At 30.3% G+C, this 17,684-nt stretch overlaps 1 protein-coding gene and 2 long non-coding RNA genes across 5 annotated transcripts; 2 read left to right on the top strand and 1 right to left on the bottom strand.

Annotated features, from left to right (window-relative positions):
* Window positions 1–1,036: 1,036 nt before the first annotated feature.
* LOC113373292 lies at window positions 1,037–2,202 on the bottom strand. The gene is made up of 4 exons (XR_003366910.1): window positions 2,027–2,202; window positions 1,723–1,851; window positions 1,518–1,616; window positions 1,037–1,166 (listed from the first exon to the last, which is right to left on the bottom strand). It is a non-coding gene; the product is annotated as an uncharacterized LOC113373292 (long non-coding RNA).
* A 3,682-nt stretch (window positions 2,203–5,884) lies between these two features.
* Window positions 5,885–11,560, top strand: LOC113373281. Its single transcript, XM_026613586.1, has 3 exons — window positions 5,885–6,043; window positions 10,987–11,351; window positions 11,422–11,560. Exons 1-2 carry the CDS (start codon window positions 5,997–5,999, stop codon window positions 11,333–11,335), a joined length of 396 nt encoding a protein of 131 aa, XP_026469371.1. The 5' UTR covers window positions 5,885–5,996; the 3' UTR covers window positions 11,336–11,351; window positions 11,422–11,560.
* A 2,153-nt stretch (window positions 11,561–13,713) lies between these two features.
* LOC113372970 lies at window positions 13,714–15,876 on the top strand. Of its 3 annotated transcripts, XR_003366821.1 has the most exons (5): window positions 13,714–14,240; window positions 14,324–14,512; window positions 14,686–14,816; window positions 15,016–15,155; window positions 15,737–15,876. It is a non-coding gene; the product is annotated as an uncharacterized LOC113372970 (long non-coding RNA). The 3 variants fall into 3 exon arrangements; XR_003366819.1 differs by lacking the exon at window positions 15,737–15,876 and having other exon boundaries at window positions 15,016–15,391; XR_003366820.1 differs by lacking the exon at window positions 15,737–15,876 and having other exon boundaries at window positions 14,916–15,026.
* Window positions 15,877–17,684: the final 1,808 nt, after the last annotated feature.

Here is a 17,684-nt window from a genome sequence, read left to right as displayed (position 1 = left end):
CGTGGCAGAATATTAAGTGCTGGCCATCTTGGTATGTTTTAATATTAATTTGAAAGTTATTATCTAATACGTTCATGTTACATAACGTGTGTAAAGTAAGTGTGAAGATAAAGATAATTATAATTGCCTTGTTGGTCTAGAGCAGTGATTCCCAAACTTCTTTTACTTACTATCGCGTGGCCTGGCCTGGCCGATTTTTTATTATACGACGCGTTAGCTAATGTATTGCGTAATCATTAACTGGCTTGCTAATCTGTGTTATCACTAATAATAAGAATGATGATAGATTCTCAATTTTGATTTAAGTCAGCATTAAATTATGATTCAGGGCCGACAGTGACAAAGTCGGCATCTAAAGAAATTGAAATATTTTTTTTTAAAATGGGATTTGTAGTATTGTTAACTAATGTATTACAAAATTGTATATATATCATATATGTTTCGATAATTTTGACTAAAATATTATCTTTATATATTTCAGTGTCAATGTTAATTGTTTATTAATATATATGATTAATATTCTTTTTTACTTTTGTGCTGTTAGCGCCCCCTACACCGGTGTATCGGCGCAGCGCCTCTAAGGGTTCTTCGCCCAGAAGAAGACCAGAAAGGCCCAGTGAAGTTATGCAACCCAAAAGGAGACGTCTAGGTATGTTATAATGATAAGTGAACGTTAATACGTAATAAGAACGTTGATGTTACAAAACAACTATAATATCAGTGGGAAAACCTCAAGGCAAATTGCTGGAACTTTCCGTACCATTTTTTTTTTTAAAAAAAGATTAACATTTTTGAAAATCATTTACTCTGAAAAAATTAGATTTTTGAGATACTATAAATTATAACATTTCAATAGTATTATATGTCACCTACGTTCTCTTAGCATCACCATCAATTTGGTACATTTCTATCTTTACCGAATTCCATTGTCTATTTCAAAGCCTTCACTGTAAAAGAAAATTGTATTTAATAACTTCATCATAATAATGATAAAAACGATATAAACTTTATTTTATTCAGAATGAAACATCCCATTTAATTGCTGAAGAGCTTTCCATTTATTTTGAGAGTCAACCAAGAATTGCAGCAGCAGCTTCGCAGCAGAGATAATGTGGCCTCCAAAACTCTGCCCTAGACAATGACACCTTCGAATTCATTTGTCCTCACTGAAATAAATGAATTATTTATTTCATTCAACATTTTCAAATTATTTTGTTAGAAATCAACATTTCAGTAAATGTCAATTTCAATAAATGAATTATTTATTCTCATTCAACATTTTCAAATTATTTTGTTGGAAATCAACATTTCAGTAATTAAATAAATTGAAGTTTTAAATAAAATTTATGTTTAAAATGAATGTAGAAATAAAAATTTTATGAATTAATTGTAATAACAATTATGGTATGTAAAATATTGCAATAAATATGAAAAATTACTTGTAATGTTTTTCCCTATAATTTGTTGCAAATTTTTATAATCAAGTATATAATTGTAACTATTTTATGATTACTAACCTGATTAAGCCCTTTGCAGAGCGCGATGATGTTGCAACTTTTTGTCTGAGCCCTTTTCATCTTTTAATCTTTACTGAATTCCATTGTTTACTTCAAAGCCTTCATTGAAAAAGAAAATTGTGTTTAATAACTTCATAATAATAAGAATGAAACGATGAAAATTTCATTTTATTTTGAATAAAATATTGAATTTATCTGTATCTACCTACAAGCACGAGAGCCTTCCATTTATTTTGATAGTCGACCAAGAATTGCTGCAGCAGCAGCAGCAGCAACCTATACCTCAGCTAATAATGTTTTTCCAATATTCTTTGTTTTGCATTGCCCTCATCCTCTGTAAAAAAAATTATTTATTACATTAATTATTCAAATTATATAAAAAATAACTGATAAAATGTCTAAATCATTTATATTACTTGATTACAATACTCGAGTAAATTAAATTTGTAATATAAATTTATCACTGATAAATTTTTTAAATATTATCAAGCAATTTAATTGTAACTTACCTATATTTGATTCCAAGTCTCTGATTAGGTGGTTGCCATTTACTAGTAATCCTAGGATTTGTCATCATGCATTCTCTAATTTGTCTGGATTTCTTCCAACAGTTCTCGCCTTGAAGTGTTCAGTTATGCCAATCCATCTGCACCAAAGGCAATTATTATTTGGTACGGGAAGTTCCAGCAATTTGCCTTAAGGCACGATGCCTTAATTGCCCTAAAAGACAAAATTACACTTACAGCTAGTTATACTTTCTTCTTATTTGTGTATTTGCTCACCAAAGGCTAGATAAATTAAATAGAATTTTATTTATGTGGTAGGAAGCAACAGAAATAGGAATTCTATTCTTTAAAAACAAATGAACCGATTTAAAGGCAAATGAACTTTTGGTTCACACTATATGAAAATATCATTTTTCTTCTCAAATAGCAATCTCCTATATATATATATATATATATATATATATATATATATATGTAGAGTTTCGAACAAGAATCCAAAAATAATAAAAAATAAAAAAACAAAAGTTTTTAATAAACAATTTCTTTATTTAATTATTTGTTTACTGTCGACGTTTCGGAACTAGGTACGTTCCATCTTCAGGACGACATCTGTCAAGAAACATGATCTTGATGAGATTTTAGCAAACAATATGTTTAGGAAAAGAAAATAGATTTTTCTTAAATAATAAATTAATTGCAAAAAATATATATATATATATAATAATGTACAGAAATATGATAATATGAACAAAATGAAAATGATAAAAATAAATGAGTGGATTATCAGAACAGGATATTAAAAGTCATATTGTCATATTGATAAATCATACAATACTGATGTATCTAGATCATACCCAACAGCTAAAGCGATATTAAGAGCACAAGCATAATGTCTTCCTCCTCATATCAGGCGTCATAGTAAAGTAATGATCTTTTGTTTTTTTATTAATTTGAAAAGGTTTTCAGCATAATATTCGGCATTGTGAGTGAATGGTTTTCGAGGTTATGTTCAAACATTTCAATTTGCCATTGAAATAGTGCATATGTTCATTAATTATTGCATTGAAAAGTATGCAAAAGTGATTAGGAAAGCCCTTAAACAATACCAAAACGATTAATATAGTGAATGTTGTGTTTTTGCGCCAAATTAGTCATTAGAATCCTTATGAGAATACTAGGGTCCGTTCCAGTCCGTTCGTATTCCAGTGCTTCACACTTTTTGCATCTATTTGGTGAATAACTGAATTAGTGATGAATATAAATAAATAAATGTGAATATAAAGTAATGTGAGTAATGATCTTTTGTTTTTTATTAATTTGAAAAGGTTTTCAGCATAATATTCGGCATTGTGAGTGAATGGTTTTCGAGGTTATGTTGAAACATTTCAATTTGCCATTGAAATAGTGAATATGTTCATTAATTATTCTCTATAGTCCTTTAAAAAGAATTTCCAATAAGTCGCCCAGCGTTCCAAGAATGTATCTTTGTATTTTTCAGGAAATTGTATGTTTGATATTCGGTTTTCTATTAGTGCATATTTGGTTTTGTATAATGTTGCCGATTTTGTAAAGAAACTAGTTACGTTTTTAAAGGAGTCATTAAATAACAAAAAATTACGATTGCCAGAACACCCATACACACTGAAGTTTGCTCCGGTGTTGACCATAACCTGTCAAAATTTCAGCAGTGTTGCTTTCTGCAAATGCACATGCATGCATGTTGCATGCCTTGTACAATCTGTTCTGTCACTTCTGTCACTTTTGTCTAATGTCTAAGCCGCCGTCTAACCTACAACAAGTATTCGTAAATGTAAAATTATTATTTCTGTGTTCAACAGATTCTGTATATAATTTCTTCGCGTGTTTCTTTTTATACCATAAAGTTTGGTTCTTCATCACGGATAATATTAATAAAATCAGTGCTAATATATATAAAAGGACGCCGATTTTTTCGCCGTGAAGAAAGTTGATAAAAAGTTTCAAAAATGGTTGAACCTTAAAACTATTCACGCTAAAAACAAGAATTGAATACGCTCAAGCTCAACAATAGAGCAGCAATACTTATTATTGGTGAATTGAGTGAATGCACGCAGATTTCATTTGAGAAGAAGTTAGGCGCACGAGGCTCCAGAGTTTGTCATCGCTGTTATTCGTGTTACTGGGGCTCATCTGAGAATTGGAGCACACCTGGCACAGAAGGCTATGTCGCACCTTATACAATAACAACACAAGACACTGTCATACAAGGGTTTGGAGCACCGGAGTGGCGTGAAAGCGGTATTTACGACAATTGTAACTTGTAAGGTAAGGTACGAATAGAATAAGTTAATTAATGTACATGTTATTTAGCATATGTCACGTTTAAATGCTCTTACGAATATTGGTACCCTATCACTGTCTAGGTCGGTAGATTCAAATCCAGCATTAGATGTAAAGTTACCAGAGATCACGTTACCCAAGTTCAACGGTGATTATAGTGAGTGGACCCAATTTATTAGATCTTTATAACTCGTTAATTCACAATAACACAAAGTTGCTGCAAGTCCAAAAGTTGCACTCTCTAAAGGGAGCTCTACTATCGTCTGCTGCAAAACTAATATCATCTTTAAGCTTAACAAATGAGATTTACACTGAGGACGGCCTATGAGCTACTGTGTAAGACTTATGACATTAAATTTTAAATACTGAATTCCCATTTGCAGCAGATCGACAACATACCACAGATACACAAAGGAACAGGCACAAAGTGCGAGGCAACAAATACGTGCTCTTTCAACTGAATATGAACCAACTAAACATTAGGATCTTATTCTGTTGTATATGCTAAACAAGAAGGTTGACAGCCATACTCGCATGGCATGGCATGGAATTTGTCCAGGAATGGAAAGTTCTTCTAACGGTAAATCAATTTTTTTCCTTTCTGGAGCTGCGGGTTTGTGCCTTAGAGAACTCATTCTAAAGAGAAATGAAGAGAAAGAGAAATTCTAAAATGGTTCATGTTAGTACAGTGAAAAGGGTAGTATCTCCGTGTTGTTGTTGTAAGGGAAGTCATCCATTGTACAAATGTTCCAAGTTTAAGGAGTTGGAGATTTCAGGGCGCAAGGATCTGGTGTTAAAGCATTCACTGTGCATTCGTTGTTTACTTCCTGGACATGATGCTAAGAGGCGTAGTTTTAAAGGTGCTTGCTATAGATGTAAAGAGCCCCACAACACTTTAATTCATGATGAAATAGTTCTTCGTCACCATCAACTAGCCAACTCAATTCTGGCAACAATATTCTTTTAGCTAGTCACAATAACATACAAACTTTTCTTTCCACAGTCTCTCGATATGAATGAATTTGATAGTTATATATCTATTATTAGTATTATACTATTTTGCAGATTTTACCTGAAGCCAAGTACATTGAATTGTTACTCATTTGTATTTAGAAGACTATTGGAATCCTGAGAAGCGTATCAGAAATTTGAAGTTAAGGTAATTATACTATTATTTTGTTGTATGGTTTCATTTGGTTGTAGTTAATAAAATCAAATAGATCTTAAAAATATTACACTTATTTCACAAATTTTGTAAATATGTATTATTTAAAGAAATTGGGATTGATTTGATTATTGTTTTACATTATATTTAGTACATTTATTCACTGAACAACCTGTGTCTCTTCAGCACATCAGGCTACTGGCAATTTATATGCATTTGGATTGAGTATTTGTGAATAAAAATTAATTTGATTTATTATAATATATTGATTTATAATAATAATTATTTCTTTCAGATGTTTGTCCAATTGGCGTCATGTTAATACTTTAAACCTCTTTGGAGTCTTGCAAACTTTACATTTTAGTACTGATATTTGTTCAAATTTCAATTGCTGTAGTGTTTATTAGAAAATAGTATTATTACAATGTCAAAGTTTTGTGTGTGAAGTGATTTTTGTGATACATTCCAAGGAGTTTTTATTATCGTAGTATGGATGCTGACTTCCAGCTAATCAAGAATGATTGTAAGCCGCTGTGGTAAGTGATATTTATTTAAATGGCATGCTCATATATAATACAATCACACCAAATTCGCGGAAATATGATTGATTTCAAGCAGTGAAGCCAATAACACATATTTATTTCAATTTAATCATGTTTACGCTATTGTCTTATAATGTTATTTATAGCTGATAACATTGGCATATTTCCATTACATGTAAATGATTCCTAATTTCTCTAAAAGTTTTCACACTTTTATTAAGCTAGTTTCATACAAATTAGTTTTCTTTTATGAATTTGTTAAGGAATTCGCGATTCAGCTTTTTATTTTGATACTTTCTTGCAAATTGGTTTCTTTTTATGAATTAGTTAAATGTTTTAAATATCTGTACGCCTTTTCTATTCATTCAGTATTTGTTTATTTTACAATGATATTACTGAGTAGTTATTAATTAAACAATAGACCCAATATTAGTATTTGCTTCGATTGAATTGTTTTCAAAATTATATTAGAACGCATTTGCATGCATGTTTTTCATAACATACGTTTAAAATTAGATTGAATGACTTTGATTACTACTTTGATCATTTAATTAACTTCCCGAAGGGTAGTTATAATAATGGGCCGAACATCGGAAATGAAAATTTTTGCATTTTTCGACGTTTTGGAGGTTTCTGAACATTTTAAGGCATACCTCAGAAAACTAATGAATGTGTGTGTGGGTGTGTGTGTGTGTTTCGTATGTCCGCTTTTTTCGTCCACGTTTTCGGGCGCACGGATCAACCGATTTGAATGGTTTAAAAAACATTCGATTTCTATTGATAGGGAGATGTGCTGATTAGTTTTTGGCAAAGGCAGGTCAAGCCGTTACGGAGATATGGAGCAAAGAGTGCGGAAAATAGAAATCGAGTTTTTGAGAGAACGGATCATCTAATTTGTATGATCCAAAAAACATTCAGTTCGTAACGACGGGGAAAAGTGGTTATTAGTTTTTGGCAAAGGTAGGCCCAGCGGTTTCGGAGATACAAAGCTAAATGTTAAAAAAATGACAGTTCAGTGAAATGAAATGACGAACGGTTGTTAATGTTGTGGAGATAAATTGATTTATGGTTCACATTTGATTTTGATTGCTCAGATATGACTAGATAGCAAAATTAATGAAAGTTACAGTATTTGTAATAATATATTTGAAAGCGTTTAAAATTTCTCGAATATTTCATTACGGTACGGGAAGTTCCAGCAATTTGCTTTAAGGCACGATGCCATACACCTCTAGTTTACTTTTGTCTGATAAAGATCTATAAATGCATTCGCAACAATTTGTTTTACAAAACTTCACTTTAAATGCAGAATAATTGGAGTGTTACATAATTCCATATCTGTAGATAATAATCTGTCCGAATTTATAGATTCATACATATTCAATTCAACATTTACAGTCCGTTTGCAATACATCGCACTTTATGCAATGTTTATTCTTTATTAAATGCACGTTAATTATTTGTGTATATTTGTAGTAATTATTGAATTAAATATATGAATGTATATATGATTAATTGATGGAACTTATCATTTGCGAGCAATCAAATCGTTAATTAAAATGTTTCATGTTTCGACGATGATGATTCATGACGAACAAATTTAATTTTGCCTTAAAAATTATCTTATTTATCAATTTTTATATGAAAGTAGTTGAATTTTTAGTATTGTTATAAAAATTACTTTATTGAACAATTTTACGAAACATCTGATCATGCTAAAATACATATTATTAGCAGTGATGTGATTCGATTGATAAATTTGAAAATAAAATCAGTTTTTATGAAATTTACTTTATAAAATGGCTACTATTTTCAATTATTTGACAGTCGATTTACTTTTGCTATTAAAAAACGTGCAGGTAATTTAATTTTAAAAATATTTTATCAAATTAATTTTTATATTCCGACCTAAACAATATGACTTAATAATGAAAATTTCATAATTTAACAATTTCTTTATATCATACTTGACAATTTATTCGTCAATTATTTTATCAGCGAATAAAATAGTTAATTACAAATTATAGCCATAAAAATAATCAATTCCTCGAATATATATTATTATCTACCTGAAATAATTTAAATAATTTTTGTTTTCATTAAGATTTTGCAATATTCATAATTTTAATGTTATTTAATGGATTTCAATGATTCTGCATTTTTAATCAGTTCCAACATAGTTTTTAATTACTTGCAATTTATTACCGTAGTCCGAGAAAAACCTCGGGCAATTAAAATGTTTTAACAATAAATATTTTGTGATTTAACATATATTTTCTCATCATATATTTGATCATTGATATCTAGATTATTATTTTCCAATCCGTTTCAATACTTTTTAGACGATTTTTATAACGAAGATGAAACCATTTGTCGTCTAGCTTATTAGGAAACAATAGCATGAACCATGTATATATTTTGTTTTGAACTAAAAATAAAATGTTAACTTCAATAAGCTATTTAGTAAATGAAATCTTTTCTTACCGAAGTAGGTATTTCGTATTCCGCCTCTAAGAGTTGATCGCAAACTAAACTTCCCTGGCAAATGGTTCAGAATCTGAACAAAAGTTTTTTTTATGGTACTCTGATCTATTAATAATGATTTTAAAATTTGTTTATTCTGAATTTCTAATGTCTTTTTTATCTAAACAAATTTTAGAGCTTTTATTTAATAGATCAGTATCATTGAAAACTTCTATTGTAGCAACATACTGAAATTTGAAACATGTTAATTCATCGGAAGAATCGCGTTTTAATTTGTTTAATAATAATGTCGATTACTCGATAAAATATATTCACTTTGAACAAACTTTCAATATCCTGAATATGAATTTGCAAATCTTGTCAAAGTAGCGTATTACCTTCCTCTGACGAGTTTTAAAAAATTCATGATTGATAAATCATTTTCCTACTAACTACACTATTTGCGTCTAATTTGAAATTTCCAAATTTATGCCAATACCTTTCTAATTCTTAACAATTTTTTTTTTAAACTATAGATGTGGCGTCGATAGTAGTAGAATATTACTATTTGTTAGGTTTGATTGATTTTTCGAAGGACCAATGATTTGTTGTAAAACACTTTATTTGTAATATTAATTACGTGTTTATTAACTTCCCGAAGGAGAAGTTTATGTTTTCATCAAAAGATCCGATTTGCTAATTTTATGTTTTCTCGACGTTTCAAGCCATTCTGAATCGAATGAGACTAACATTTGGAAAAAGTATATGTGTGTGTGTGTGCGCGCGTGTGTGTGAACAATTTTTTTGCCGTAAATCAACGTTTTCTCAAAAACGGCTGGACCGATTTCCAAAATTTAAAAGCCATTCGATGTATCTCGATGACGACTTAGGGTTTATGAGTTTTGTGCGACGATCGGCCAGGCCGCTTCTTTGTAAATCGCAGACAAGTGAAAACTTTTTCGTCCACGTTTAGCCAGCAATTCTGAATCGATTTTGAAAATTCAAAAACCGTTCGTAGGTATTGGTTGGGAATCGTGCTGATTAGTTTTTGGTATAGATCGGCCGGGTCGTTTTCTTGTAATAAAGTTTGAAAAAAAAAATTCGACGATTTTTATAATTTTTTTTTTGCGGTACATACCATCGTCTTCTAGATCATACTAAAATATTACGGCCCTACGACACTATCGGTTTAACTTTAAAAATTCGTCAAAGTTTGCAAAAATTGGTATCGTTTTTTTGGCATTTAATCGACGTTTGCTTAAAAACGCCTGAACCGATTTTAGAAATTTAAGTCATTCGATGTATCTCAATGAGCACTATAGTTGGTCAGTTTTGTGAGACGATCTGCCAAACCGTTTCTTTGTAATTTGAAAAAAAGTGTTAAACTTTTCGTCCACATTTAAGCTCATTCTACCGAATCGATTAAAGAAAAAAACTGTTCGAAAGATATTAGTTGGGAATGATACTGATTAGTTTTTGGTGAAAATCTACCGAGCCGTTTCCTTGTAATTAACCGTTGAAAAAAATATTACGCCGATTTTTATGGAACTTTTTTGGGCGATATATACTATGGTCTTATGGATCTTACTGAATTATTATGGCCTTACTAGTAGTTGAATTTTAAAAATTCATCAAAGTTTGAGAAAATGAGTAGTTTTTTTGACGTTCGTTAAAATTAAAATTAGACGATTTACTTGGTATAACGCTAGAGTACTTGATCTCAATGTACATCTAAACCATTAAGTCCTACCGAAACTGGTTCAATTATAAAAGTTATTAATTTTTGAAAATTTGCTTTTAGAAAATACTCGAGTTAACGTGTTTGTTCGTTTTCAATTATGTGTAATAAATCTACTCGGAATACGTTTAATCGCTCATAAATTAATTTATATAGTCGATTATTTACACATATCAGAAAGTTCATGTAACTTGCCTCAAGGCAAAATACCAATACCAACTAGTTTTTATTACAACTACAAATTATATTTGTATTTACAATGTTTTCAAAGTTTAATTTTTGTATTGATTGATTTTATTTTATAATAATTTTTTATTTAGATATTTGATTTCTTTCTATATCAATATATCGGATGCTGTGATTTTGGTGTGAACAATTACAATGGAAAACCAATAATAAAATAATTGTAGTTTGCAAACTTCTTTTTATGCGAAATAGGTACATTTTGGATTTCAACAAAACGGAGTTTTAAAGCAAGAATGGCATCAGAGAATGTCCTGCACATTCCGTCTTTTTATATTATGTCCAAAATAATTAAAAATTCATAAACGATTCAAAGTGATTAGTTAAAGAATATATCAGTATCATAAAGAATCAGTCAGTCTGTTTTTATCCTTCTGCATGAACTGTTGTGTTATTATTTACATAAACTTTTATCATAAATTCTACAGAAAAAGAGTTCCTTTATATGTCGATTGAAATATAAAAATAATTATAATATGATTTTACGTTGCAGTTTGCCGACAGACAGAAGCTCAAACAACATGATAATGGCGCAGGTTCTTTCGGAAGCCGATCGGCCATTATGCAATGCTGCGTACAGAGAAGGACAACTATGTCATGTGCGAGTGCGCTCGAGTACTATTTCGCACTCTATTCCACGCATAGGATTAATGCGCAGGACAAGGACAAAGATATGTCGCAGGGGCAGGCCACGCCCATCACCGCCCATCACCTATCACCTAGTTGCTCTCCCCACCACTCGAATCGGCCTGCCATTGCTAAAGGATATCATTTCGTTTTCGACTGCGGCCGTGTACGGTGTACGGTTTACGGCTAGAAGGGTCTCGGCGAAATGGACGTAGCCGACCGGCTTGTTGCGTGAGTTCAACATTGTTACGAATTGAATTCAGTTTAATAGTGCGATAATTTTATACCTATTAATTTCAAGTGTTTGTAATTGTGCCCTTATCAAGTCTAATTTACATGAGAAATTTGAACTGATGCAGCACCGTTTACAGGAGAAAAGGTCAGTGATACATATTTCTTATATTAATTTCAAGGTTTTCGTGTTGATTTTGTGGGTACCGATACCGAATTTCCGTAATACGAGAACTTGTAGTTTTATTTTCAGTTTTGATCATTTTGGCTTTTCATTATACAAAATGAATTAATTGCGTGGACGCAATTACTGCGGCTTCCGAGTACATTTTGATTTATATATCGCTAGAATTTTCTGAAATGTTTGAAATCATCCATCCATTTACACGTTCAAATATTAGTTTAAAGTAGACTGCGTTGCTTAATAGATTTGCAAGAAAAATGGGGCGGCAATGGGTCAGTGGTTAGGATTTTTTCAATATGCCAAAAATCACGATTTCTTATTAACACAGCTCTTAGATTCTTAAAATTATTTTGCTATTGGTACATATTTGAACCACCAGTTTAGTTTTTTATAAATTTGTACATCGTTTTAACATAACATTAACCCTCCGTCGGTCGGAGTGGTCTGGCCGGACTTTTTTCGACTTCAATTAAAAAAAAAGAATATTTCTAGTAATCCTATCGACTTGAAATTTCTTGACTTTTCCTAAAATTTCATTAGCTGTCGATCAATAAAAAAATCAGGAAAAAATGTACAGAAGGATAATTATAAGGATATTAACTTTCTTATACTTTGAACGGTCGGAGTGGTCTGTCCAGACCACCCATACATTTTGTATGAAATACACGCTTTTTGATATATGTGAACCAGTATGTTGTCTTTTTTCTGGTATTTTCTATTCAAACTGCATTTTATATATTCTTTGCTATGTGTTGTAACATGGTGCATGAATGTTAGTATTTTCACGACGAGAGTTCCTTGAAAACCTACCAAACTTATTGGTTATCGCAAACATTGAAAAGCGGATGAGTAATGCGCACATTATCAACGGTTTGTTCTCCCCGTACTGCGTTCGAAAATTTTTTTGGCAAGCCCGTAGCCGGTAGTATGCAGTTCAATTGAAATTATATTTTCACTTTGAGTTTCACAGCTCATTTCAAAGGCGACGCAACCCATTTCGTGTTCAAGTGCCAAAATTGTTAAAAAAAAAAAATCCAAACTATTTTTTCCAAAAATTTCAAAAAATTTTGAAGCTTTACATAAATTTAAATTATGGTAATTTAAGTTCCAGCAATCAGCAGCAAGGCATGATGCACCACTTGTTTAACCCTCCGTCGGTCGGATATTTATTTATATGAGATAAATGAGTTTTTTGTGTCTTTATATATTTACGATTATTATTAATAAATATTTATAGTTTAATTTTTTTCTTTTTCTTACCGTCTTTTGCATGTGTTGAGCTTGCTTATAATAAAAATATTATATATTATATTATATTATATAAAAAAATCGTTGCATTTTTTGTTAATTTTTCTGTTTTATATCAATGAAAAACTATATTTATTCTTTTTCGGCGCCTTTGAAAACATTTGAAAATGAGAACTGTTTTGATAATTTTGATATATTTTTGTTGAAAACTTTGAATTTTTTTTTCGAAGCAATCGCGATGGGCGAGATAGAATATCGGAGCGAGTATGCGCCGCGTCGGAGTTTTACGGTTAAACTGTATAAATTTGGATACGGAATCCATAACAATGTGAACAATGTTTGTACTTATCATTCAAATCTGTATAAAATATCTGATATTTGATGTACATAATAGATGTATTAATCAGTTTTGGAATACAAATGATTTATTGATTTTTATTGGATCTCGGACCACTGGACCTGTCAATATGCTAACAAACATTCATTTATCTTTAATTTTTGCTCATGAAAATCAAATTTAATTTCACTTGAAATTTTTAATTCATTGATTCTTGAAAAATTGAAAAGTGAGTTCCTAGACAATATACTGAGTGAGTTTGCCATTCAATTTGTTAGCTACAAGTTATAATTGTAAAGTATATTTAGGTACATTGATTTTATTATATTTCTAGCTGACAACATTCACTATTCTAACCTACAATATTTAAAGTAATATATTTTTATATGTGAATGGCAAACATTATCTCGTAAAAACTTTATAAGTTAAAAATTCAATGTTGTTGAGTTTTCTTAATTTGTTTGAAATATTTACATTGAAAATTATTTTAGGTTTATATTAATTTGACAGTTTTCAATTTTTAGATTGAAGGAAATTGCATTGCAATCCACTGATATTTTTAAATAGATGACATTTACTCATTACATGTCTTACAGTTGATTTTTCTGCTAATACACACTAGAAGCAACATCATGATTTGAACAAATCGTCGTTTGCATTATGAATAATACATAAAAACTGTTTGGGAAATCTTTGAGATCGACATTGAAATGCTTGTTGTGGCAAATGATTCATAACAAAAATTCATTTAACTTGGAAATTCACAAGTGCCGGCGCTACCGCGCTTAACGATGTGGCATTATGGACTTGCCGACATACATATTGTGGAATAGATGCTCTGCAATTCCTACAGTGAATGAAACAATATCGACTTGCCGATATACATATTGTGGAACATGTGCATTCTTGAAAGAAATAACAAGGGTGATGCTCTAAAAATCGTACATTGAATCAAACAATGTGGACTTGTCGACATGCATATTGGGTAATATGTGCATTCCTGAAGAAAATAACGTGACAAGCAATCGTGGGCCCTAACTGAAGAGAACCATTTCAAAGAATGGAACCAATGTATTCTTACCGTAGGATTTCAAAGAGGCTGCTGCTTTTATTAAATTAGGTATGTTTAGCTCGAATATTTAAAATAATTCATGTACTCTACTCTTTAAATAACAATAGTTTAATGAATTTATTTTATTTCAGAAATAATCCTCACTCGAACAATACAATATACCTTTGGTGCATTTGGTGCAAATGGATTGGCTTGAATAACTAAACACGTCAAGACGAGAACTGTTGGAAGAAAACCAGGCAAATCAGAGGATGCATGATTTCAAATCCTAGAATTACTAGTAAATGGCTACCTAATCAAAGACTTTGAATCAAATATAGGTAAGTTATTGTTAAACTGCTTGATAATATTTAAAAATTTCATCAGTGATGAATTTATATTACAAATTTAATTTACTCGAGTATTGCAGTCAAATAATATAAATGATTTAAAAAAATTGTCGGTAATTTTTTATATAAATTTGAATAATTAATGTAATAATTTTTTTTTACAGAGAATACCGGCAATGCAAAACAAAGAATATTAGAAAAACATCATTAGCTATGAAATATGCTGCAGCTGGCTGCAACTGCAATTCTTGGTCAACTCTCAAAATAAATGGAAGGCTCTCGTGCTTCTTGATAGGTACAACAATTAAATTCAATATTTTATTCAAAATAAAACAGTATATATTTTTTTTATTATTATTATTATGAAGTTCTTAAATTCAATTTTCTTTTACAGTGAAGGTTTCGAAATAGACAATGGATGGAAGAGAAAAACCACACATGAGTAGTACTACATATATGATACAAAATTTAATGCAATTTATTTTATATTCCAGTTGAAAGTGATGACAATACAGCCATGGACTTCACTGTTACGGTTTAATAGCACAATTGCGATGATGCAAATTCCTTGCAGTGAGTAATGCCTTCCAGATATACAGTTCATCCTGCGCCTCTTTTTTAACCATTGGAAAAGGTATTTCATGGAATATAATATTTCAAATGTACTATTAAATAAGTTTGGTTGTCTGTTAAGAAGTTTTGAGCAAGCACTGTTTATTTTTCAATTTAAATAAATGCCTATTATTATTCAATCAATGAAGATTATCACAGATAAAATTTGATAAACTATTGATTCGAATAATTAAAAGTAGTAATATGTATTTGAATGTAGATAATCCCTGTGAATTACTGGTTTAAATAATTGCTAAAAGTTGTATTAATTTGACTGTAGATGACACTGTGAATTACCGGTTTGAATAAATGTTAAAAGTAGTGAAATCTATTGGTACATAGGTGGCGCTTGGATATTATTGGTTCGAATAAATGCTAAAAGTTGTAATTTTTAAATGTAGATGACGCCTCTAGAATTGCTGGTTCGAATAATTGCTAAAAGTTGTAATTATTTGAGTATAGATAACGCGTGCGATTTACTGGTTTGAATAATTGCTAAAAGTTGTAATTACCTGAAACTAGATGGCGTCTGTAAATTACCGGTTCGAATAATTGTTAAAAATTTGTAATTATTTGAATGTAGATGGCGCTTGTGATTTACAGGTTCGAATAATTGCTAAAAGTTACAATTGTGAAGCTGTCTACTAAATTCCTGGAGCCATCTGTGAACGGATATGTCTTATTGATGCTGAAAGCAAGGCCCCCTAGATTTCTAGAAGGCCTTGCCACAAATATATATATTAGTGGGTTCCCGATCAAGGCAAGTTTTACTATAGAAATATTTTGATCAATAATTGTGTTTTTATTTTTTTTTTGCCCTGACCGGGACTTGAACCCGACACAGGTTTCTTTTGTCGAATTCAAGAGCTGAGCTGCTACCCACTGAGCTAATCTCAACCGAAACAAAATATATAATATATTAGTAGGTGAACCTGGTCTGGGACCCTCGTTGCGGAAGTGTTTTACGCTGGAAAGTGATGGTGTCTATGGGTGATATATATATATATATATATATATATATATATATATATATATATATATATATATATATATATATATATATATATATATATACATATAGCATACATATAGCATACATTATACCTGCTACATATTACACTGCTGCTTTATATGACATCTGGCACTAATATATATGAGCTTTCTTGCAATACTTTGGTATATTTTGCCTATCATTGCCTATACTTTATATGTTATTCACGCCTTTAAGTATTGCGTTTTTAAATAATATGTATGCAACTATACTTTCTTTAGCTTGCATTAATAGTTATAATTGTAATATGCAACAAACAATTCTTCTACTTATCTTTGGCATTTCGTACTTAAATCCCGTAGCACATCTACGACAATTTGCAATACATTATGCATTGCTTCGTAAACCCTCCGGCACATTTACGAAATTTTCAATCGTTTTGATAATATTTTTTACTAAGTGCCCAGTCGAGTAAATTTTTTTTAGTATAATATTTTTTACTAAGTGCCCAGTCGAGTAAATTTTTTTTAGTATAATATTTTTTACTAAGTGCCCAGTCGAGTAAATTTTTTTTAGTATAATATTTTTTACTAAGTGCCCAGTCGAGTAAATTTTTTTTAGTATAATATTTTTTACTAAGTGCCCAGTCGAGTAAATTTTTTTTAGTATAATATTTTTTACTAAGTGCCCAGTGCCCAGTCGAGTAAATTTTTTTTAGTATAATATTTTTTACTAAGTGCCCAGTCGAGTAAATTTTTTTTAGTATAATATTTTTTACTAAGTGCCCAGTCGAGTAAATTTTTTTTAGTATAATATTTTTTACTAAGTGCCCAGTCGAGTAAATTTTTTTTAGTATAATATTTTTTACTAAGTGCCCAGTCGAGTAAATTTTTTTTAGTATAATATTTTTTACTAAGTGCCCAGTCGAGTAAATTTTTTTTAGTATAATATTTTTTACTAAGTGCCCAGTCGAGTAAATTTTTTTTAGTATAATATTTTTTACTAAGTGCCCAGTCGAGTAAATTTTTTTTAGTATAATATTTTTTACTAAGTGCCCAGTCGAGTAAATTTTTTTTAGTATAATATTTTTTACTAAGTGCCCAGTCGAGTAAATTTTTTTTAGTATAATATTTTTTACTAAGTGCCCAGTCGAGTAAATTTTTTTTAGTATAATATTTTTTACTAAGTGCCCAGTCGAGTAAATTTTTTTTAGTATAATATTTTTTACTAAGTGCCCAGTCGAGTAAATTTTTTTTAGTATAATATTTTTTACTAAGTGCCCAGTCGAGTAAATTTTTTTTAGTATAATATTTTTTACTAAGTGCCCAGTCGAGTAAATTTTTTTTAGTATAATATTTTTTACTAAGTGCCCAGTCGAGTAAATTTTTTTTAGTATAATATTTTTTACTAAGTGCCCAGTCGAGTAAATTTTTTTTAGTATAATATTTTTTACTAAGTGCCCAGTCGAGTAAATTTTTTTTAGTATAATATTTTTTACTAAGTGCCCAGTCGAGTAAATTTTTTTTAGTATAATATTTTTTACTAAGTGCCCAGTCGAGT

Source organism: Ctenocephalides felis, unplaced genomic scaffold, assembly GCF_003426905.1.
Source record: "Ctenocephalides felis isolate EL2017-DRISC unplaced genomic scaffold, ASM342690v1 CF-g0.4_SCAFFOLD_01604, whole genome shotgun sequence".
Taxonomy (NCBI): Eukaryota; Metazoa; Arthropoda; class Insecta; order Siphonaptera; family Pulicidae; genus Ctenocephalides; species Ctenocephalides felis.
This window is presented reverse-complemented; position numbering and strand designations above follow the sequence as displayed.

Excerpts from the sequence above, each read along its gene's own strand:
- LOC113373281 (XM_026613586.1), top strand. The coding sequence starts at position 5,997 with ATGGATGCTGACTTCCAGCTAATCAAGAATGATTGTAAGCCGCTGTG. Across the intron at positions 6,044-10,986 it reads AATGATTGTAAGCCGCTGTG|TTTGCCGACAGACAGAAGCT; the intron begins GTAAGTGATATT and ends TTTACGTTGCAG.